General features: G+C 40.7%; 2 protein-coding genes across 5 annotated transcripts in view; one reads left to right on the forward strand and one right to left on the reverse strand.

The window, feature by feature from the left end:
• The window catches only part of LOC139763140 (uncharacterized), a 30,216-nt gene extending 14,044 nt beyond the window's left edge, over positions 1-16,172 (reverse strand). For 2 of the 3 annotated variants that reach the window (XR_011716040.1, XM_071688842.1), the window contains exon 1: positions 14,444-16,172. Coding sequence is in view for 1 of the 3 variants with exons in the window: in XM_071688842.1 (XP_071544943.1) it covers positions 14,444-15,919 (1,476 nt within the window). In the remaining 2 variants the exon portion in view is untranslated. Of the gene's footprint in view, positions 1-1,569; positions 1,702-14,443 lie in introns of all 3 variants that reach the window. The other variant, XR_011716041.1, reaches the window with a different exon arrangement.
• Positions 1-25,230, forward strand: part of LOC139763141 (uncharacterized) — a 486,471-nt gene that overhangs the window by 186,325 nt on the left and 274,916 nt on the right. For both annotated transcript variants that reach the window (XM_071688843.1, XM_071688844.1), the window contains exon 6: positions 16,659-16,781. In XM_071688843.1, the coding sequence (XP_071544944.1) occupies positions 16,659-16,781 (123 nt within the window). The remainder of the gene's footprint in view (positions 1-16,658; positions 16,782-25,230) is intronic.

The following is a 25,230-nucleotide window of genomic DNA, read 5'->3' on the forward strand; positions in this document are numbered from 1 at the left end:
CATTCGTGATCCTGTGGGGCTGCCATAATTAGTAGCCTTCCCCCTTATATAGCTTTAGTGATGATGTATACTTTTACTTGCAAGTTACAGCATTACCAATATATCAGCTATACATCATTAATACTAAGCTATCATACAAGTTAGACAAATATGACAACACTGTCTACCATCTGGTCCCTTGTTTATTCCATGGCACCTTATCTCTCTGCACGATAGAGGCATGGCTGTGCAATAACTTTATGCACACAGTCAGGTCTCTCCTCATCCAACCCTTTCACCCCATGAATATAACATATTTCTGTGCCACATCGAAGTTCACTTGCTTTCATTTAACTCCTCTTATCACTATAGGGTTTAGTACGTTATACAATTGTTGGACACTGGGCACCTGCCAGCATGGGAACGCTATCCTGGCAAGGATGGAGTGAAAAAGATTTTGAGTGATCGGGGCCTGAACGTACAGGAGGGTGAAAAGCGTGCTAGGAATAGAGTGAATTGGAACGATCTGGTATACCGGGTTGGAGGCAGGAGTCAGACTGAGATAGAGGTGATGCCACCCCTCTCCTTTGAAAGGATACTTCTTTATAATAAAGTGTGGACAGACTACATGCTTTCTTTGCACCTCTTACATGGTGCAGTGAGTACAGTTCAAACCTATGCACCAAAAAATCCTGTTATCACAAGGTTGCTCATCTTCTTCAGATGGGGCACACCCAAGGAAATCACCTCAGACTGGGGAACCAATTTTGACAACAAATAGATGGAAGCTTTCTACATATAATGGGGAATCATATCCCATAGCTCCTCACTTTCCCCAGTTCAATGGATGTGCTGAAGCAGCAGTAAAGCTAGCCAAACAGAGGTGTTAGAGGTATCCTGCACAACAGCAGAGTGACTAGGCTATGCTCCAGTATCTGAATACCCCCTAAGAGAGGGATATAAGTCACCCACACAGCTGGCAGCAGGAAGACAGTTGAGAGATGTTATCCCAGCGCCCCAGCAACATTATCTGATAAACCGGTGATGGAGAACTGTTCTGCGAAGCAGGGAGAAGGAATAGGAAAGAGCCAGGCTCTCGTGCAGGGTGGCCCACCAGGTGATGCTGCTACACTGCCCCAGCTGTCCGTGGGCACCCCTGTCTGCATGCAGAAGGTCACTTTGAAGGTGTGGGTCAGGTTAGGCATGATAGTGGAGGTAAAGTTGTGTAGAAAAATATTCTGTGAAGTTGGACCACACTGGCTGCCTATTTTTGGAAAACCAATGTCCTATGCCCCATTGGTTCAGTCAATCCCCATGACAATTGTGGGTCAAGAGGAGTACCCACCAGCAGCAGTTGTAGTGACACCCAGCTTCAGGCACCATGTGAGACACCTTGCACACTTGCAAGGTCATGTTTGTGGTGGCTCCTGTGAAGAGTGAACACACTAATTTGTAATGTCGTTTTTGTTCTGCATTGTATTGTTGCTGAACAGTGATTTGTGTGTAAATTTGCCTCATGCCTTGTCGAATTTTCATTTCATTCTCTTTTTTTTCCCCGTTTTAGTTTTTTTGTTACAAAATGTCACATACCAAAATCTGGTGAGGGGGTGTAGGGTTAAGTGTGTGGTACAGTAGTTGGGCGGTGGGCACCCGGCAGCATGGGAACGCTTGCCTGGGAGTTGGAGGCAGGAGTCAGATTGAGATAGTGATGACACTCCTCTCCTGTGAAAGGATACTTCTTATAATATAGTGAGGATGGACTACCTGCTTTCATTGCACCTCTTACAATCACTTGATTCCATTTTGAAGTGTAGGGATTGCAAAATTATTTACTAAATAAAATCTCAATTCTGAAATAACAGAGCTCTTTGTATACAACCTGACCGCACAATAGCTTGAGGCAGACTCTGACTGAAGCTAAGTGAGTCTACCCCACTCTACCAGAAACAAGTGCAATATGAAATGTGCATGTTGTGGCTCCCCATGGTTTACCCCAGATGTTTCACATGCCCTGGTTCAGTCCATTGACAGCACATTGACCCCAGTATACCACATTGTTCCAATTCACTCTATTCCTTGCATGCCTTTCACCCTCCTGTATGTTCAGGCCTCGATCACTCAAAATCCTTCACAATCCATCCTTCCACCTCCAATGTGGTCTCCTTCTTCTCCTTGTTCCCTCCACCTCTGACTTATCATCTTTGTCAATCTTTCCTCACTCATTCTCTCCATATGTCCAAACCATTTCAACACACCATCTTCAGGTCTTTCAACCACACTCTTTTTATTTCCAGACATCTCTCTTACCCTTTCATTACTTACTCAGTCAAACCACTTCACACCAGATGTTGTCCTCAAACATTAAACATTTCATTTCCAACATATCCACCCTCCTCCATATAACCTTATCTATAGCCCATGCCCCACAACCATATAACATTGTTGGAACTACTATTCCTTCAAACATACCCATTTTTGCTCTTTGAGATATTGTTCTCTCCTCCACACATTCTTCATTGTTCCCAGAACCTTTGCCCCTTTCCCCACCCTGTGATTCACTTCTGCTTCCAAGGTACCATTCGCTGCTAAGTCCACTCCTAGACATCTGAAACACTTCACTTCCTCCAACTTTTATCCATTCAAACTTGCATCCCAATTAACCTGACCCTCAACCCTACTGAATCTAATATATATAAACCATGGAATGGTCTTTGTTGCCTGGATGTGGATAAGGAGCTGTGGTTTTTGTGCATTACACATGACAGATAGAGACTAAGTGTGAACAAATGTGGCCTTTTTTGTCCATTTTCCTGGCATTACCTCACTGAAGTGGGGGGGTAACAATGTGGCTTTCTGTGGGATGAGGTAGTGACAGGAATGGTTGAAGGCAAGCAAGTATGAATATGTACATGTATATATATGGATATGTCTGTGTATGTGTATGTATATGTATATATGTTGACATTTATATGTTTTCCTATGAATCCACGGGTAAATGAAACACAATAAGTTCTCAGGTACACTTTTGTGTAATAATCACATCATCAGGTGAGAAAGAAATATAAGTCAGTTGATATTCAATGAAGATACGTAGTAGGACGCCATTTAGTAAACAAGCATATGTGTGTATGGACATTTATGTATATATATGTGTATATGAGTAGATGGGCCATTCTTTGTCTGTCTCCTGGTGCTAAATTCTTTTTATTTCCACACATTTCTCTTACTCGTTCATTACTTGCTTGATCAAACCACCTCACACCACATATTGTCCTCAAACATCTCATCTCCAACACATCCACTCTCCTCCATACAACCCTATCTATAGCCCATGCCTCGCAACCATACAACATTGTTGGAACTACTGTTCCTTCAAACATACCCATTTTTGCTCCGAGATAACGTTCTCTCCATCCCACATTCTTCATTGCTCCCAAAACCTTCGCCCCCTCCCTCACTCTGTGACTTACTTCCCCTTCCACAGTTCCATCTGCTGCTAAGTCCTCTCCCAGATATCTAAAACACTTCTTTCTCCAATTTTTCTCCATTCAAACTTACATCCCAATGAACTTGTCCCTCAACGCTATTCACATTTACTCTCTTCTTTCTCCTTTCTCCCTCTCAATCAATACCCTCCCGTATAATTTTTTAAGAATACAGAGCATCAGACTGGGGAGGAGCAGTGTGGTTTCCGAAGTGGTAGAGGATGTGTGGATCAGGTGTTTGCTTTGAAGAATGTATGGTAAAAATACTTAGAAAAATAAATGGATTTGTATGTTGCATTTATGGATCTGGAGAAGGCTTATGATAGGGTTGATAGAGATACTTTGTGGAAGGTTTGAAGAATATATGGTATGGGAGATAAGTTGTTTGAAACAGTGAGAAGTTTTTATCAAGGATGTAAGCATGTGTACTAGTAGGAAGAGAGGAGAGTGATTGGTTCTCCATGAATGCCAGCCTGCGGTAGGGATGTGTGATGTCCTCATGGTTGTTTAATTTGTTTATGGATGGGTTGGTTAGGGAGGTAAATGCAAGAGTTTTGGAGAGAGGGGTGAGTATGCAGTCTGTTGTTGATGAGAGGGCTTGGGAAGTGTCAGTTGTTGTTTGCTGATGATACAGCTCTAGTAGCTGATTCTTTTTAGAAACTGCAGAGGTTGGTGACCAAGTTTGGACGAGTGTGTGAAAGGAGAAAGTTAAGAATTAATGTGAATAAGAGCAAGGTTATTAGGTTCAGTAGGGTTGAGGAACATGTTGATTGGGATGTAAGTTTGAATGGAAAAAAATTGGAGGAAGTGAAGTGTTTTAAATATCTTAGAGTGGACTTAGCTGCAGATGGAACCATGGAAGCAGAAGTGAGTCACAGGGTGGGGAAGGGGTTGAAGGTTCTGGGGGCTATGAAGAATGTGTGGGAGAGAACATTATCTCGGAGAGCAAAAATGGGTGTGTTTGAAGGAATAGTAGTTCCAACAATGTTATATAGTTGCAAGGCATAAGCTATAGACAGGGTTGTATAGAGGAGGGTGGAAGTGTTGGAAATGAAATGTTTAATGTTTGAGGACAATATATGGTGTGAGGTGGTTTAATTGAGTTAGTAATGAAAGGGTATGAGAGATGTGTGGAAATAAAAAGAGTATGGTTGAAAGTGCAGAAGAGGGTGTATTGAAATGGTTTGGACATATGGAGAGAATCAGTGAGGAAAGATTGACAAAGGTGATATATATGTCAGAGGTGGAGGGAACAAGGAGAAGCAGGAAACCAAATTGGAGGTGGAAGAATGGATTGAGGAAGATTTTGAGTGATCAGGGCCTGAACTTGTAGGAAAGTGAGAGGCTTGCAAGGAATAGAGTGAATTGGAATAATGTGGTATACTAGGGTTGACATGCTGTTAATGGATTGAACCAGGGCATGTGAAGTATCTGGGGGTGAACCATGGATAGGTCTGTTGGGCCTGGATGTGGAGAGGGAGCTGTAGTTTTGGTGCATTACACATGACAGTTAGAGACCGAGTGTCAACAAATATGGCCTTTTTGTCTGTATTCCTTGCACTACCTCGCTGAAGCAGGGGATAGCGTTGCTGTTTTCCTGTGGGATGGGTTAGCGATAGGAATGGATGAAGGCAAGCAAGTATGATTATGTACATGTGTGTGTATGTAATGTTTGTGTATATGTATGTATATGTGCATATATGGGTGTCTATGTATGTATATGTGCATATGAGTGCATGGGCCATTCCTTTTCTGTTTCCTTGCACTACCTTGCTGACACGGGAAGCAGCAATTATATATAGTATATTAGGTGTATGATTAGAGGTGGAAGGATGGAGTGAAAAAGATTTTTAGGGATTGGGGCCTGAACATACAGGAGGGTGAAAGGCGGGCAAGGAATAGTGTGAATTGGAATGATATGGTATACCAGGGTGGATGTGCTGTCACTGGATTGAACCAGGGCATGTGAAGTGTTTGGGGTAAACCATGGAAAGTATTTTGGGGCCTGGATGTGGAAAGGGAGCTTTGGTTTCGGTGCATTACACATGAAAGGTAGAGACTGAGTGTGAATGAATGTGGCCCTTTTTTGTTCTGTTCTTGGTTCTTCCTTGCTAGTGGGGGGGATGCTTTTTCATGTGTGGTGGGATGGCGATGGGAATCAATGAAGGCAGCAAGTACACTTGTATATATGTATTTGTCTGTGTACGTATATGTATGTATACATTGAAATGTATATGTATGTATGTGTGCATGTCTGGGCGTTTATGTATACACGTGTGTATATGGGTGGGTTGGGTCATTCCTTGTCTGTTTCCTTGTGCTACCTTGCAGACACCGGGGAGGGGCTTGGGAAAATGAGTCAGTTGTTGTTCACTGATGCTACAGCTCTGGTGGCTGATTTGGGTGAGAAACTACAGAAGTTGGGGACTGAGTTTAGTAAAGTGTTTGAAAGAAAGTTGAATAAATGTGAATAAGAGCAAGGTTATTAGGTTCAGTAGGGTTGAGGGACAAGTTAAGTGGGAGGTAAATTTGAATGGAGAAAAACTGGAGGAAGTGAAGAGTTTTAGATATCTGGGAGTGGACTTAGTAGCGGATCAAACCATGGAAGCAGAAGTGAGTCACAGGGTGGACAAGGGGGCGAAGGTTCTGGAAGCGTTGAAGAATGTGTGGAAAGCGAGAAGATTATCTTGGAGAGCAAAAATGGGTATGTTTGAAGGAATAGTGGATCCAACACTGTTATATGGTTGCAAGGCATGGGCTATAGATAGGGTTGTGTGGAGGAGGGTGAATGTGTTTGAAATGAAATGTTTGAGGACAATATGTGGTGTGAGGTGGTTTGATTGAGTAAGTAATGAAAGAGTAAGAGAGATGTGTGGAAATAAAAAAAAAGTGTGGTTGAAAGAGCAGAAGAGGGTGTGTTGAAATGATTTGGAGACAGAGAGAATGAGTGAGGAAAGATTGACCTAGAGGATATATATGTCAGAGGTGAGGGGAAGAAGAAGAAGCGGGAGACCAAATTGGAGGTGGAAGGATGGAGTGAAAAAAGATTTTGAGTGTTTGGGGCCTGAACATGCAGGAGGGTGAAAGGCGTGCAAGGAATAGAGTGAATTGGAACGATGTGGTATACCATGGTCAACATGCTGTCAATGGATTGAACCAGGGCATGTGAAGCGTCTTGGGTAAACCATGGAAAGTTGTGTGGGGCCTGGATGTGGAAAGGGAAATGTGGTTTCGGTGCATTATATATGACAGCTAGAGACTGAGTGTGAACGAATGTGTCCTTTGTTTTCTTTTCCTAGTACTACCTCATGCGCTTGCAGGGGGAGGGGGGTGTCATTCCATGTGTGGCGGGGTGGCAACGGGAATGAATAAAGGCAGCAAACATGAATTATGTACATGTGTATATATGTATATATCTGTGTATGTATATATATTATCCCTGGGGATAGGGGAGAAAGAATACTTCCCACGTATTCCCTGCGTGTCGTAGAAGGCGACTAAAAGGGAAGGGAGCGGGGGGCTGGAAATCCTCCCCTCTCGTTTTTTTTTAATTTTCCAAAAGAAGGAACAGAGAAGGGGGCCAGGTAAGGATATTCCCTCAAAGGCCCAGTTCTCTGCTCTTAACGCTACCTCGCTATTGCAGGAAATGGTGAATAGTATGAAAAAAAAGATGTATATATATGTATACATTGAGATGTATAGGTATGTATATATACGTGTGTGGACGTGTATGTATATACATGTGTATGTGGGTGGATTGGGCCATTTTTCGTTTGTTTCCTTGTGCTACCTCACTAATGCGGGAGACAGCAACAAAGTATAATAAATGAATAAATAAATAAAAATGTATATGTTTGTGTACGTTGAAATGTATATGTATGTGTGTGGGCGTTTATGTATATACATGTGCATGTGGGTGGGTTGGGCCATTCCTTGTCTGTTTCCTTGCGCTACCTCGCTAACGCAGGAGACAGCGATTAAGTAAAAGTATATGTGTGTATGTGTGCGTGTGTGTGTGTGTGTGTGTGTGTGTGTGTGTGTGTGTGTGTGGCAATTTGCAGAAAGTGCTCTTTTTCTTGGTTGGTAGTTTCATTGTGGGCTTTAGGGTCCTTGGATATGCTGAAATGGTATTTGTAGTATTTTTGGGGTGGGGGATGTCCGGTGTTTAGATGGGAAAGTGTGACTCATGTTTGATGTTTGTCTGTGGAGTGTGTCTTCTGATGGGTATATGATTTGTCGGTTGGTGTGTATGACTGAGTTGGTTGGTAGTTGTTTAGTGCTTGTTGTTTCAGTGTGTATACATTTTGTAAATATTACATTTGTTTAGGGTGGGGGGATCTGTGAATAGAGGTTGCTGAAATGTGAGGTGGGGGTAAGCTTTTTGTTTCCATTTGGGGTTTGATGATTATATATAGAGTGGTTTATGTGGAAGGGGTCTAATGCTTTTACATAGAATTGAGTGGTGAGTATGTTGAAGAGATTGTATTGGGAGGATCTGTGTTTTGTTGTGAAAGTGTTGAGTGTTTTATGGTTGCAAGGCAGTCATTGATTATTCTGAGTGCATTGATTTCTGTGGTTTGCAGTTTTGGTGTCTGTTTTTGAGAGGGTGGAAGACTGCAGTTGAGACAGTTTAGAATGGAATGGGTTGTTTAAATAGGCTGTTATTATTGTTTATAATTACTTCAAGTCCACATACTAAAGCCTTCTGCACTCCAAGGCTGTGCTACATCTTGTAGCAGGGAAATGTAGACTTTTTTTGAGTGATCAGGTATTTGATGAGACTGTACTCCAGATGATACAGCCTTGCCAAATGTGACTGGACTGGCACTGTAGCTTCTTGTAGGCAGAGCTCAGTAACACCTACATATGCATATTTGTATACAGGTTGAGCATCCATAATCCGAAAATCTGAAATCTGAAATGCTCCAAAATCCAAAATTTTTTTGAGCAGTGACATGACGTTACAAGTGTTGGCACCAGTTTGTTACAAACCATCATCATTGCCAAACCTACATGCATTACTCTGTGTTTTTGCTAATTTTCTGCTCTTTGTGAATAAGTGTAAGAAAATGTTATCAGTAGCATCTAAATTCAGAGTCAGGAGTGAAGGTGATGCCAAGCAACCACATTGTCTACATGGGCAGCTGATGTTGAGACACCTTATCTTGCTAATGGTTCAGTGTTACACAAGCTTTTTTCATGTGCAAAAGTATAAGAATATTGTATACATTACCTTCAGGCTATGTGTATAAGTTGTGTATGAAACATAAATGGATTTTGTGTTTAGACTTGGGTCCCTTCCCTGAGATATCTCATTATCTATTATCCAACATGACAGATGTGAAAAACAGGTTGATATGGAAACAAATGGGTTAGAGCTGAGACATACCTAAGCATTTTGACCATTCACTGGTTTACCTCAGGAGATATTGATTCCAACATTTGGTGGGACTGTTTTCCCCAGCAAGTAGTGGTCACTTAGCAGATGCCATGGCATGTCGTTCTTTGACTAGATCACTTGTCCTGCTTCCTCTACCCATACATAGCGATCTTCACTGCTTTACATGACCAGCAGATGAACCCAAACCTTGTGTTTCTGTTGTTCTTAATCCCTTCCTCTAGGTAAGCTCTCACACTATCACTAAATGGTTTCAGTTGCCTATAGTTGCCTTGGTGTCGACTGTTTAGTGATAGTATGAGAGCTTACCTAGAGGAAGGATTAAGAACATTTACACAAGGTCTGGGTTCATCTCTGGTCATGTCAGGCAGCAAAGATCACTGTGAACGGGTGGAGGCAGCAGGACAAGCAATTGAATCAGAGAGCAACACGCCAAGATGTCCTACCGGATGACCATCACTTTCTGGGAATATGGTTGCTAAATGCTGGAATCAGTATCTCCTGAGGAAGACCATTGAATGGTCAAAACATTGAGGTATGTCTCAGCTCTAACCTGTTTGTGTCCATACCATCCAATTTTTCACATATCTCATTATATATATGCAAATATTATGAAATAAAAAAAAGATCCAAGATCCAGAACACTTCTGGTACCCCACCAGAGTTACTCTTGTCAAAAGCAACACTCCACAGACAAACATGAGTCACACTTTCCTGTCTTTGCTCTGGACATCACCTATCCCTACAACACTACAAACACTGTTTCATTGTATCCTAGACCCTTCGCACCCACAATGCAACTACTATTAAAGGTGCTGTGCACTTCCTGCTCAATTGCCCTAGACTTTCTGCATGTTGATGCACACACTTTATGACCTGTGGTTCCTGCTAGTGGATGTGGCCGAGTTCCTGGGGTAGGAAGTGAGTTCACATATATCATGTCGAAGTAGGACAGATAGAGTAAAGAATGTAGATGAGAAGGATGTGAGGTGTTAAGAAATCATATGAATGCACAGAGATGAGTTTTCTCAGGTGGCCTGGTCATTATAGATTGCAATGAATGATTGGTTCATGAAAAAGATGTATAGCACTGTAGTATAGTTGAAAGTACAAGGAAAAGAGGTGGACTGTGGAATAGATGGATTGATGCATTAAGAGAAATTATTTGGGTTAGCATTATTTCAGATAGAAATGCCAGAGAAATGATTTTGTGATTTGATGATGAAACTATTTTGTACATGAAGATGGTGTATGAATGAAGACTGTGGTCTCACATGATGAATGCACTTTTTGTACAAGGTGAAACTAGGAAATACATATTGTTGTAGAAGTTTACGTTTCACTTCTCTACATTGGACATAAGATAAGGATATGTATCACTGAGTTAGCTGTAGGTTCTCTGCATCTGATTTGCCCCATATTGATAATAATTGAGTTTTTGGTAAGATGGTAGAGAAAGAGAGTTTTAATTCTATGTGGTAATGTACACAATTTTATGGTAGAAGTTAGCACTTTGGAATCTGTCTTCTTGGATTGTAGTGATATTTAGTAAATGCTGAAAAATAATTTCAGCATTTTGTTTTTAGATATACCTTGCCAATATTTCTCAAGAAGAAATAATCCATATCCCAGAATTGAATGGTCACCCGAGACTTTACATTTATTCTATATGTTTGATTTATTGGTATCATAGAGAAACCCTCCCCTCCTTGTATTTTTAACTTTCTAAACTGGGAAACAGAAGAAGGAGTCATGCAGGGAGTGCTCATCCTCCTTGAAGGCTCAGACTGGGGTGTCTAAATGTGTGTGGATGTAACCAAGATGAGAAAAAAGGAGAGATAGGTAGTATGTTTGAGGAAAGGAACCTGGATGTTTTGGCTCTGAGTGAAATGAAGCTCAAGGGTAATGGGGGAGAGTGGTTTGGGAATGTCTTGGGAGTGAAGTCAGGGGTTAGTGAGAGGACAAGAGCAAGGGAAGGAGTTGCACTACTCCTGAAACATGAGTGGTGGGAGTATGTGATAGAGTGTAAGAAAGTAAACTCTAGATTGATATAGGTAAAACTGAAAGTGGATGGAGAGAGATGGGTGATTATTGGGGCATATGCACCTGGGCATGAGAAGGAAGATCATGAGAGGCAAGTGTTTTGGGAGCAGCTGAGTGAGTGTGTTAGTAGTTTTGATGCACGAGACCAGGTTATATTGATGGGTGATTTGAATGCAAAGGTGAATGATGTGGCAGTTGAGGGAATAATTGGTATACATGGGGTGTTCAGTGTTGTAAATGGTAATGGTGAAGAGCTTGTAGAGTTATGTGCTGAAAAAGGACTGGTGATTGGGAATACCTGGTTTAAAAAGAGAGATATACATAAGTATACATATGTAAGTAGGAGGGATGGCCAGAGAGCATTATTGGATTATGTGTTGATTGATATGCATGTGAAAGAGAGACTTTTGGATGTTAATGTGCTGAGAGGTGCAACTGGAGGGATGTGTGATCATTATCTTGTGGAGGTGAAGGTGAAGATTTGTAGAGGTTTTCAGAAGAGAGAATGTGGGGTGAAAAGAGTGGTGAGAGTAAGTGAGCTTGGGAAGAAGACTTGTGTGAGGAAGTACCAGGAGAGACTGAGTACAGAATGGAAAAAGGTGAGAACAAAGGAGGTAAGGTGAGTGGTGGGAGTATGTGATAGAGTGTAAGAAAGTAAACTCTAGATTGATATAGGTAAAACTGAAAGTGGATGGAGAGAGATGGGTGATTATTGGGGCATATGCACCTGGGCATGAGAAGGAAGATCATGAGAGGCAAGTGTTTTGGGAGCAGCTGAGTGAGTGTGTTAGTAGTTTTGATGCATGAGACCAGGTTATATTGATGGGTGATTTGAATGCAAAGGTGAATGATGTGGCAGTTGAGGGAATAATTGGTGTACATGGGGTGTTCAGTGTTGTAAATGGTAATGGTGAAGAGCTTGTAGATTTATGTGCTGAAAAAGGACTGGTGATTGGAAATACCTGGTTTAAAAAGAGAGATATACATAAGTATACATATGTAAGTAGGAGGGATGGCCAGAGAGCATTATTGGATTACGTGTTGATTGATAGGCACGCGAAAGAGAGACTTTTGGATGTTAATGTGCTGAGAGGTGCAACTGGAGGGATGTGTGATCATTATCTTGTGGAGGCGAAGGTGAAGATTTGTAGAGGTTTTCAGAAGAGAGAATGTGGGGTGAAAAGAGTGGTGAGAGTAAGTGAGCTTGGGAAGGAGACTTGTGTGAGGAAGTACCAGGAGAGACTGAGTACAGAATGGAAAAAGGTGAGAAGAAAGGAGGTAAGGGGAGTGGGGGAGGAATGGGATGTATTTACAGAGGCAGTGATGGCTTGTATGAAAGATACTTGTGGCATGAGCAGATTAGAAAGGGTAGTGAGTGGTGGGATGAAGAAGTAAGGTTATTAGTGAAAGAGAAGAGACACGCATTTGGACAATTTTTGCAGGGAAATAATGCAAATGACTAGGAGATGTATAAAAGAAAGAGGCAGGAGGTCAAGAGAAAGGTGCAAGAGGCAAAAATGAGGGCAAAAGAGTTGGGGTGAGAGTGTATCATTAAATTTTAGGGAGAATAAAGATATGTTTTGGAAAGAGGTAAATAAAGTGTATAAAACAAGTGAACAAATGGGAACATCAGTGAAGGGGGCTAATGGGTAGGTGATAACAAGTAGTGGTGATGTGAGAAGGAGATGGAGTGAGTATTTTGAAGGTTTGTTGAATGTGTTTGATGATAGAGTGGCAGATATAGGGTGTTTTGGTCGAGGTGGTGTGCAAGTTGAGAGGGTGAGGGAGAATGATTTGGTAAATAGAGAAGAGGTAGTAAAAGCTTTGCGGAAGATGAAAGCGGGCAAGGCAGCGGGTTTGGATGGTATTGCAGTGGAATTAATGAAAATAGGAGGTGACTGTATTGTTGACTGGTTGGTAAGGTTATTTGATGTATGTATGACTCATGATGAGGTGCCTGAGGACTGGCGGAATGCTTGCATAGTGCTATTGCACAAAGGCAAAGGGGATAAGAGTGAGTGCTCAAATTACAGAGGTATAAGTTTCTTGAGTATTCCTAGGGAATTATATGGGAGGTATTGATTGAGAGGGTGAAGGCATGTACAGATCATCAGGTTGGGGAAGAGCAGTGTGGTTTCAGAAGTGGTAGAGGATGTGTGGACCAGGTGTTTGCTTTGAAAAACGTATGAGAAATACTTAGAAAAGCAAATGGATTTGTATGTAGTATTTATGTATCTGGAGAAGGCATATGATAGAGATGCTCTAGAGTTGATAGAGATGCTCTGTGGAAGTTATTAAGAATATATGGTGTGGGAGGTAAGTTGTTAGAAGCAGTGAAAAATTTTGATCGAGGATGTAAGGCATGTGTACGTGTAGGAAGAGAGGAAAGTGATTGGTTCTCAGTGAATGTTGGTTTGTGGCATGGGTGAGTGATGTCTCCATGGTTGTATGATTTGTTTATGAATGGGGTTGTTAGGGAGGTGAATGCAAGAGTTTTGGAAAGAGGGGCAAGTATGCAGTGTGTTGTGGATGAGAAAACTTAGGAAGTGAGTCAGTTGTTGTTCACTGATGATACAGCACTGATGGCTGATTCGGGAGTGAAACTGCAGAAGCTGATGACTGAGTTTGGTAAAGTGTGTGAAAGAAGAAAGCTGAGAGTGAATGTGAATAAGAGTAAGGTTATTAGGTACAGTAGGGTTGAGGGACAAGTAAATTGGGAGGGGGCTGTTATTTCATGTGTGGCGGGGTAGCAAAGGGAATGAATAGAGGCAGGAAGTATGAATTATGTACATATGTATATGTCTGTGTGTGTATATATATGTATACGTTGAGATGAATAGGTATGTATATGTGCGTATGTAGACGTGTATGTATATACATGTGTATGTGGGTGGGTTAGGCCATTCTTTCATCTTTTTCCTTGCACTACCTCGCTACGTGGGAGACAGCAACAAAGTATACTAAAATAAGATAGATATAGTTTTAAACAGTAATTTTTAAAACATTAAAACCAATACTTTGTGAAAAGATAGTTACTGACATCATAAATCATGTCAATCTACTTAAAGCTAACAAAGTGCTTACAGTATAATACTAACAGATCATTTATTGTACTCATGACAAGTCACAGTAGGCTATTGTTTCCATTTTTACTTATTTTTAGTAAAAGATGTAAAGGAATAAGAAACATTAATGATAATATCAGTTTTGAATAACAGGTTCTGAAATGAATGAACTTTTGGTTGTAGTAAAGGCCTTCAAAATCAGTCAGTCTAAATTGTTGGTAGTTCAAATCAGTCAGTTTTTATTGAATGGATATTAGCTTAATGGTGTGGGAAGTTAAAGTGCTTATTGCTCTTGAGTGTTTACTGGTTTGTAGAAAGGAAACTTAACTTTGAACGGGGTTACATGATATGTTTGACTTATGGCTTTGTCACCACAACATAAAAATGTTAATGCTTATCTGGTGATGGAAGCATTTGAAGAGGGCTTAGGATATCTGTCTGTTTCATAAGGATTTGAATTTGAATTGACGTACCTGACACATGTAGCGACCTGTGTGATTTACCAAGATGTTACTCAGAGTAATTATTTCTCTGAGTAGGGTACTGTTACGGTCATCAGTATTCTTTATAGTCTGGAATCCTTGGCAGGAGGATATGAATTCTTGAGTAGTGAGGGAACATTGGCCATCAGGACTGTTGTCAGGATGAAAAAGCCAGACAAGGTTTACAAGGTAGAACTTTGTATTTAGTGGAAGTTCACAAATCAGGGTTAGGTCTGATCCCTGGCTCAGTGTTAAACTACTGTTTGAGTACATATGTGTTTCATTAAGGGCTTTTAGACATGACTGATGGCAGTAAGGAATTGGAGGGAGAACATTTGTTGAAGATTGGACAGGTAAGACTGTTGATGATTTTTGTTGGCTTGTAGGCTCTTCAGAGGGTGAAGTCTTATATAATGCTTCTGATGTTGTTTCTATACTGTTCATATTCACAGTTGTTTGGTTACTAGTGAGCCAATCTCTTATAAATCCAAGTGACTCTTCATTATCACCACTTGCATCACGAACAACTCTAGCATTGTCCCCATGCTTTGTTTTTCCTATATTAAGAAATGGATTAATTTTTTCTTGGAGTATAATAATGTTATCATTAGTAACCACAGAGAGTGTCTTTGTTGGCTGCTTATTTTGTGGATCTTCAATAATGTTTTGAGCTTTTTCCTGTATGGAATTTCCCTCTGTTGTGCTTTTGAAGTACACATTTCTGGCTTGCTGCACCATGTGTACTTCAGATAATGTCTCTGTATGAACTTTAGGTTTTTCACCTGTCTCATTTTCTGGAATGATATATACTCTCTCCTCCTTGTCTTTAGCCTTTGCTTCATTGTTCTTCAGCGGTATATAGGGATATATCTGAGACACAAATGTGGGAATGATCTTTCTAGCATTTATCTCTGTGGAATTTTCCTCTTTTGTATTTGTATTCATATCTTTTTCATTATTTACTTTGTACAGATTTATCTGAGGTAAGACCTGTGCTACTTGAAATTTATTATTGGATTTAGAAGTGCTGCCATTGACAGATATGTGGTTACGCTTTAAGGTTTTTACCAGTCTAGGTTTGCTTTTTTTTTCATGTGGAAGTTTAACACTCTCAATGTGATGGGTTCTATCTGTGTCAGTGCGCTGCAGTGATGTGTGTGATTTTTCCTGAAACTTGGCAAAATTTTCTTCAGTATTTTCCTGTTTGGATGTCTCTTCTTGTATGTGTTTGGCATGCTTATCACTGTCATGGTGTGCTACTTGTGGATTTATCTGAGATGAGGCTTCATCAACTGGCACTGTAATTTCATTTTGGGATACACTGTAATGACCAGATCCATGATCTTGCTTTACTGGTTGTACAAGGATGGATGGATTTGTTCCACCATTTATGGGTTTAAGAAATGCTTGTCCAGAATGACAGATTGCTTGTCCTATGAGAAGTAACATGATATACATACAATACATTTTAGTCTTGTGGTTGATTTCTTCTTTCCAAGAATGTTTGATTTTATATTTTTACACAACCCACTCTGTGTGAATTTCAAGAGTTTCAGAGTCACTGTGATTACTGTAAAATATTATTTGATGAAGCTGTTTTTCATTTGTAATCTTCACCAGGTTTTCTTTTCTTCTTTGCACAAAATTGAAAAAAGAATATCTGTTGAGGTGTGATTACATTTACTCTTTGTTCTAAAAGCAAACTGCTGTGTTAGTAAGATAACATACTATAGATAACAAGGAAGCATAGGGGCTTGTACTGATAAGGAAATTGATAAGCTGATACAAAGATAATCTGTAAACAAGATTTGATAATTAATTTGTAGAGCTTTTTTATTTATTATTCTTCCTTGTCTTATTTCATTCATTGTAATAGAGGAACATTATTGGTGATCCTTTGTTTATGTTTAAAATCATGTTACTATTAATGTTTATGCACATATATATGACCATTGTAGTCCTGCATCTTGTACTTTCAGATAGATATGTATACAGTTTTTGGTATGCATGTTTACCCAACTTAATTTGAATGTATGAGATTATGGTTGAGTTTTGTTATATTGATGTAGATGTTTGTGCATTTCTGGTAAAAGTTGGCTGTTGTAAATTCATACTGACTAGGATAAGTAATTGTAATCATTTGCATTGATTTAAATCAGGATTGAAATGATAGTCTGTCAAAGAGACTCCTTTTTTTGCACTGCAGGTGAAATAAGTGAGTTAAAAGACTTCAATGCAGATCGCCGGTTGCACTATGAACGAAACAACAAGAAAGCTTTATGGAGTCTGAAACTAGCCAGAGAATATGGACTTCTTCTTCATGAACAAGGTTAGTAGACATATTTGATTATCTGTTAGGATCCATGTACATTAATGGTAATGAAGTTTAAATTTTTTCAGGATGCTTTTTTTTGCTAATTTTTTCATACTTGATTGCTGTTTCCCATGTTAGCAAGTTAGCACCAAGAACAGACAAAGGAAGGCTGCATCTGCTTTCACATCCATTCTGTAGCTGTCATCTGTAATGCATCGAAACCACAATTCCTCATCCACAACCAGGCCCCACAGATGCTCTACTCTGTATGCTTCACATGCCCATGTTCAGTCCACTGACAGCACGTTGACCCCAGTGTATCACATCATTCCAATCTACTCTATCCCATGCACACCTTTCACCCTCCTTTATGTTCATGCCCCAGTTACTCAAAATCTTTTTTCACTCCTATCCTTCTATCTCCAGTTCTCCCTGTTCCCTCCACTTCTGACACATATATCATCTATGCCCACCCTTCCTCACTTATTCTCTCCATGTGTCCAAACTGTTTTAGCAAAGATTCTTCAGCTCTCTGAACCATACTCTTTTTATTACCACACCTTACTCTTGTCATCTCATTACATACAAGATCAAACCACTTCATAGCACATATTGTCCTCATACATTTCATGTCTTTATTACCTCCTTCCAGAACATCTTTTTATTCTCCCTAAAATTTAATGATACTCTCTCACCCCAACTCTCATTTGCCCTCTTTTTCACCTCTTGCACCTTTCTCTTGACCTCCTATCTCTTTCTTTTGTACATCTCCCACTCAATTGCATTTTTTCCCTGCAAAAATAATCCAAATGCCTCTCTCTTCTCTTTCACTAATAATATTACTTCTTCATCCCACTCACTACCCTTTCTAATCAACCCACCTCCCACTCTTCTCATGCCACAAGTATCTTTTGCGCAATCCATCACTGATTCCCTAAATACATCCCATTCCTCCCCCACTCCCCTTACTTCCATTGTTCTCACCTTTTTCCATTCTGTACTCAGTCTCTCCTGGTACTTCCTCACACAAGTCTCCTTCCCAAGCTCACTTACTCTCACCACCCTCTTCACCCCAACATTCACTCTTCTTTTCTGAAAACCCATACAAATCTTCACCTTAGCCTCCACAAGACAATGATCAGACATCCCTCCAGTTGCACCTCTCAGCACATTAACATCCAAAAGTGTCTCTTTCGCGCGCCTGTCAATTAACACGTAATCCAATAACGCTCTCTGGCCATCTCTCCTACTTGTATACGTATACTTATGTATATCTCGCTTTTTAAACCAGGTATTCCCAATCACCAGTCCTTTTTCAGCACATAAATCTACAAGCTCTTCACCATTTCCATTTACAACACTGAACACCCCATGTATACCAATTATTCCCTCAACTGCCACATTACTCACCTTTGCATTCAAATCACCCATCACTATAACCCATAAGTGCGTAAGACAAGGGAGCAAATGGGAACTTCAGTGAAGGGCGCAAATGGGGAGGTGATAACAAGTAGTGGGGATGTGAGAAGGAGATGGAGTGAGTATTTTGAAGGTTTATTGAATGTGTTTGATGATAGAGTGGCAGATATAGGGTGTCTTGGTCGAGGTGGTGTGCAAAGTGAGAGGGTTAGGGAAAATGATTTGGTAAACAGAGAAGAGGTAGTAAAAGCTTTGCGGAAGATGAAAGCGGCAAGGCAGCAGGTTTGGATGGTATTGCAGTGGAATTTATTAAAAAAGGGGGTGACTGTATTATTGACTGGTTGGTAAGGTTATTTAATGTATGTATGACTCATGGTGAGGTGCCTGAGGATTGGCGGAATGCTTGCATAGTGCCATTGTACAAAGGCAAAGGGGATAAGAGTGAGTGCTCAAATTACAGAGGTATAAGTTTGTTGAGTATTCCTGGTAAATTATATGGGAGGGTATTGATTGAGAGGGTGAAGGCATGTACAGAGCATCAGATTGGGGAAGAGCAGTGTGGTTTCAGAAGTGGTAGAGGATGTGTGGATCAGGTGTTTGCTTTGAAGAATGTATGTGAGAAATACTTACAAAAGCAAATGGATTTGTATGTAGCATTTATGGATCTGGAGAAGGCATATGATAGAGTTGATAGAGATGCTCTGTGGAAGGTATTAAGAATATATGGTGTGGGAGGCAAGTTGTTAGAAGCAGAGAAAAGTTTTTATCGAGGATGTAAGGCATGTGTACGTGTAGGAAGAGAGGAAAGTGATTGGTTCTCAGTGAATGTAGGTTTGCGGCAGGGGTGTGTGATGTCTCCATGGTTGTTTAATTTGTTTATGGATGGGGTTGTTAGGGAGGTAAATGCAAGAGTTTTGGAAAGAGGGGCAAGTATGAAGTCTGTTGTGGATGAGAGAGCTTGGGAAGTGAGTCAGTTGTTGTTCGCTGATGATACAGCGCTGGTGGCTGATTCATGTGAGAAACTGCAGAAGCTGGTGACTGAGTTTGGTAAAGTGTGTGAAAGAAGAAAGTTAGGAGTAAATGTGAATAAGAGCAAGGTTATTAGGTACACTAGGGTTGAGGGTCAAGTCAATTGGGAGGTAAGTTTGAATGGAGAAAAACTGGAGGAAGTAAAGTGTTTTAGATATCTGGGAGTGGATCTGGCAGCGGATGGAACCATGGAAGCAGAAGTGGATCATAGGGTGGGGGAGGGGGCGAAAATCCTGGGAGCCTTGAAGAATGTGTGGAAGTCAAGAACATTATCTTGGAAAGGAAAAATGGGTATGTTTGAAGGAATAGTGGTTCCAGCAATGTTGTATGGTTGCGAGGCGTGGGCTATGGATAGAGTTGTGCGCAGAAGGGTGGATGTGCTGGAAATGAGATGTTTGAGGACAATGTGTGGTGTGAGGTGGTTTGATCGAGTAAGTAACGTAAGGGTAAGAGAGATGTGTGGAAATAAAAAGAGCGTGGTTGAGAGAGCAGAAGAGGGTGTTTTGAAATGGTTTGGGCACATGGAGAGAATGAGTGAGGAAAGATTGACCAAGAGGATATATGTGTTGGAGGTGGAGGGAACGAGGAGAAGAGGGAGACCAAATTGGAGGTGGAAAGATGGAGTGAAAAAGATTTTGTGTGATCGGGGCCTGAACATGCAGGAGGGTGAAAGGAGGGCAAGGAATAGAGTGAATTGGAGCGATGTGGTATACCGGGGTTGACGTGCTGTCAGTGGATTGAATCAGGGCATGTGAAGCGTCTGGGGTAAACCATGGAAAGCTGTGTAGGTATGTATATTTGCGTGTGTGGATGTATGTATATTGATGTGTATGGGGGGTGGGTTGGGCCATTTCTTTCGTCTGTTTCCTTGCGCTGCCTCGCAAACCTGGGAGACAGCGAAAAAAAAAAAAAAAAATCATCTCCATCACATTCTCCCTCCTCTGTACAGCCTTATCTAAAACCCATGCCATGCATCCATGTAATATTGTTGGGACTGCTATACTTTCAAAGGTACCCATTTTTCCTCCCTTTTAATCTCTCTTTCACACATTTTTCAGTGCTCCTTGAACCCTTGCCCCTTCTCTTACCCTATGACTCACCTCTGTTTTCATGGTTCCATTTTCTACCATGTCCACTCCCAGGTTTAGATCTAAAACACTTCACTTCCTCCAAGTTTTCTTCATTCAGACTCACACCTCAAGTAACCTGTTCCTTAACCCTGGTATTCCTAATAGCCTTGCTTTTATTCACATGTACTCTCGACTTCCTTCTTTGACACACTCTCCCTTTTTCAGTCACCAACTTCTGCAGTTTTTCTCTGGAATTTGCTGCTAGTGCTGTATCATCAGCAAACAACAACTGACTCACTTCTCAGGTCCTGTCATCCCCCACAGACTGCACACTCTTCCCTCTCTCCAAGACTCATTCATTTATTTCCCTCACCATCCCATACATAAACAATTTGGAAAACTGTAGTGACATCACTCACCCTTGCTGCAGACCAGCCTTCACTTGAAACCAATCATTCTGCTCTCTTCCTACTTGTACAAATGCCTTGCATGCTTGGTGAAAACTTTTCACTGCTTCTAACAGAATTCTCCCCTCTGTATATTCTTAAGACCTCCCACAAGTCATCAACCCCATCTTATGTTTTCTCCAGATCTATAAATGCCTATACAAATCCCTCTGTTTCTCTTGATATTTCTTACACACTTTCTATAAGACAAACACCTGATCCATACATCTCTCCAACCTCTCAACCACACTACTCTTCCCCAGTCTGGTGCTCTGTACATACTTTTACCCTGTCAATCATTATCATCCCATATAACTTATGATTTATACTCAACAAGCTTACACCTCTGTAGTTTGAACACTCACCTTTATCCCCTTTGCCTTTATACAGTGGTGCACTATACATGCATTCTGCCAATCCTCAGGCAGCTCACCATGATCCATACATATATTGAAAATCTTTACCAATCACTTAACAACACAGTCAACCCTGTGTTAACTTATTCAACTGCAATAACATCTACTCCAGTTGCCTTGCCACATTTCATCTTACATCAGGCTTTCACCACCTCTACTCTCTTCACCAAACCACTTTTCATGACTCTCTTACTTTGCTTATCACCCCAACCCAAACACCCTACATCATCATCTGCCACCCTATCATCTAACACATTTAACAGTCCCACAAACTATTCATTCCCTTTCCTCCTCACATCATTGCTACCTGTTATGACTTCTCCTTTTGTCCCCTTCAGTGATGTTCCTTTTTTTTTCATGTTCAAGGCTCCAGTCATGGACAAAAGTCTACATCAAGGCCAGGCTTCAATGAAGATATAGGGAGAATTATTAAATGGAAAAAGAAAAGACAAGGGAAAATATTTAAGAATTTTTGAAAAAGTGAAAAAACCTGTCTTTTGAAATGTGCTTGTTCATAGTTATTGGGAAAGACATGAGAGGGAAGAGAGTTCCAGAGCTTTGATGTGTAGGGAAAGAAGCAGGCATCTTGTTTCTTGTACATATTTAACCTTCTTCCAAAACATCTTTTTTTTTTTTTTTATATACTTTGTCGCTGTCTCCCGCGTTTGCGAGGTAGCGCAAGGAAACAGACGAAAGAAATGCCCCCCCCCCATACACATGTATATACATACGTCCACACACGCAATTATACATACCTACACAGCTTTCCATGGTTTACCCCAGACGCTTCACATGCCTTGATTCAATCCACTGACAGCACGTCAACCCCGGTATACCACATCGCTCCAATTCACTCTATTCCTTGCCCTCCTTTCACCCTCCTGCATGTTCAGGCCCCGATCACACAAAATCTTTTTCACTCCATCTTTCCACCTCCAATTTGGTCTCCCTCTTCTCCTTGCTCCCTCCACCTCCGACACATATATCCTCTTGGTCAATCTTTCCTCACTCATCCTCTCCATGTGCCCAAACCACTTCAAAACACCCTCTTCTGCTCTCTCAACCACGCTCTTTTTATTTCCACACATCTCTCTTACCGTTACGTTACTCACTCGATCAAACCACCTCACACCACACATTGTCCTCAAACATCTCATTTCCAGCACATCCATCCTCCTGCGCACAACTCTATCCATAGCCCACGCCTCGCAACCATACAACATTGTTGGAACCACTATTCCTTCAAACATACCCATTTTTGCTTTCCGAGATAATGTTCTCGACTTCCACACATTCTTCAAAACATCTTATCCCCCCCTAAAGTTTACTAATATTGGCTCACCCCAACTCTCATTTGTCCCCTTTTTATTTTTATTTTAACTCCTACACCTTTGTCTCAGCCTTCTGCTGCTTTTTATTATGTGTGTCCCAATCATTTGCAGTCCCTTGTAAGTACCACCCAAATGCCTCTCTTTTATTTTCTCCAGGAACTTTACTTCATCCCACCATTCACTACCCTTTCTGATCTGCCCACTTCCCACCTTTCACATGTCACATGCATCTCTTGCACATTCCATCATATCTTCCCTACATACCTCCCTTTCCTAACCCACTCCCCTTACTTGCTCTCACCTATTTCAGTTCTATAGTCAATCTCCTATGATGTTTCTTTACACAAGTGTCTATTCCAAGCACAGTTACTCTCACCACTCTCTTCTCACCAGTATTGTTTCCTCTTTTTTGTAAACCTCAACGAATCTATAACCTCACCTCCACAAGATAGAGATTGACATTCTACCAGCTGCCACTCTCAGCACATTTCCAAAAGTCTCTCTTTTACATGCCTGTCAATTAGTGTGTAACCTAATAATGCCTGCTGAGCATCTCTCCTACTCACCTACATATACTTGTTTATATATCCCTTTTTGTAACACAGGTATTCCTAATCACCAGTCATTTTTCAGCACACACTTCCCTATGCTGTTTCCCATTTTATATGCTGTCTTTAGAAAGAACATCCCATCATGGTTATTATGATGTGTCATATGCAGGTTACAGCATCTCTTCTCTATTCTTTGATTTTTCCAAAGATAAACATGGAAAACTCTGTCAGGTGCTATATAGTGGGGTGCTGTGGTGCCAGTCTTGAGAGCAAAACTACAAAAGTAGGTGTCTCAGTTTGAGAGAGTGTGTGAAAGGCAGAAGTTGAGAGTTAATGTGAATAGAAGTAAGGTAATGAGATGTAGTGGGGAGAATGGTTACAGGATGATTTGATTGTGAGTTTGAATGGGGAGAACCTGAGGAAGTGTGGTGCTTTAGGTACCTGGGAATGAATATGGCAGTGGATGGAACCATAGGAACTGATGAACGCTATGGAGCAAAGGTCCTGAATGCATTCAGGAGAGTGTGGAAGGATGAAACATTGTTTGTTAGGTTGAATATGGATATTTTTGAAGGTGAGGTAGTCCTTATGGTGTTGTATGAATGTGAGTCTTGGGCCTTGAATGTGCAAGAATGAAGAGTGTGGATAAGAATGGAAGAGTGTGGATGAAGTGGAAATTAAATGCCTAAAGACAAAGTTTAGTGTGAAAATTGTTGATGGTGTAAGGAATGACATGTGTAATAGAGTTGAGGAAGTAAGCTCAGTCTAACTTTGAGAGCTGACTAGGATATGCTGAAATTGTTTGGACATATGGGAGGATGAACTCAGAAACACTGGCTGAGAGGATCTACATGTCAGAAGTGGAGAAAGCATGAGGGAAAGGAAGATCAAGATGATGGAAGGATGGAGTGGAAAAGGCATTGAGGTGCTGAGACCTAAACATTCATGAAGGTCAGAGGCTTGTGCAGGACAGAGTAAAGTGGAGCAATTTGGTTTAAGAGAAGGGATAACATGCTGTCATTGGGCTGAACAAGGGCATGTGAAGCAGGTAGGGAAACCATGGCATGATCTGTGGGATTTAGCTGTGGATTATAGGGTCTGGATTTAGTGCATTATACTTGACAGGTAGAGAATGGATGTAAATATGTGAGGCCATTGTTTATCTCTTCCTAGCACTACCTTGTGAAGGCAGGAAACAATAAACAAATACAAAAAAGAAGGTTAACGTAAATGCATAGATTACCCGTTACTTATGACTTGAATCGGCAGTATTTTAATCAAAACCGTTTGAATGGAGTTGTTGCACCTTTTCATGCGATTAGCTTTCAGAGTTAGTTGATTAGAATATGAATAAGCTGCTCTACCAGTTACAGCTGGAATCTGAATAAGCTAAGTTCTACCATTTACAGGCTGTTGTAAATAGTTAAAAAGGACCAATACTCTTGTCTCCTTATTACATAACACAAAAGGTCCCAGCTGTGGACAGAAGAGCCAGGCTTATAATGAAATGTATAAAACAGCAAAAAGGATGAAAAAGAAAGGATGCAAATAATTTTAGAGTATTGTAGAATTTTAGAGTATTGCTTTTAAAAAGTGGCAATGATAGTTATTAGAAAATTATGCAAACAATTTGACCCCCAAACTCTTACCACAGGATTATGTTATATAAAGGAATTATTGATATTTGTATGGAGTGCTCATTCACACTTGAGATTACTGTTTCAAAGTATTCATTCAGTAGAGTGATGTCTGAAATAGTTTGACTAACTTTCCTAGTGTGACCTCAGAACTTGATCTGCTTTCCTTGTACTACACTGTTTATTCCTATTCCCTGTTTTACAAATATTCATTAGGTTTTATTCTAAAAACTGGCTCCTTGCATGGTATTGCCATCAGCTAGATTGCCTAGTACAAAGCAGACAACTGTGTCACATAATTACTGAGTGGCTGAAGGCAGTTTGGATGGGCCATTAAGATAACTTCTTTTCTTGCACACTTAAGCTTTGAAACTCATTACTTATGTCTGTTTAGCAGCAAAGACCCACCCTCCCATGGGGGATTTTCTTTATAGACTAACCAGTGGATCACCATGTAGGCTGGTCTACTGTTCAATTCCACACCATAGACCACCCATGGTTTAACTGTTATTTTTTACTTTGACTTTCTAGAGAAAGACTGTGGATGTTTTGGTAAGGAATCTTA

Source organism: Panulirus ornatus, chromosome 46 (genome assembly GCF_036320965.1).
Source record: "Panulirus ornatus isolate Po-2019 chromosome 46, ASM3632096v1, whole genome shotgun sequence".
Taxonomy (NCBI): Eukaryota; Metazoa; Arthropoda; class Malacostraca; order Decapoda; family Palinuridae; genus Panulirus; species Panulirus ornatus.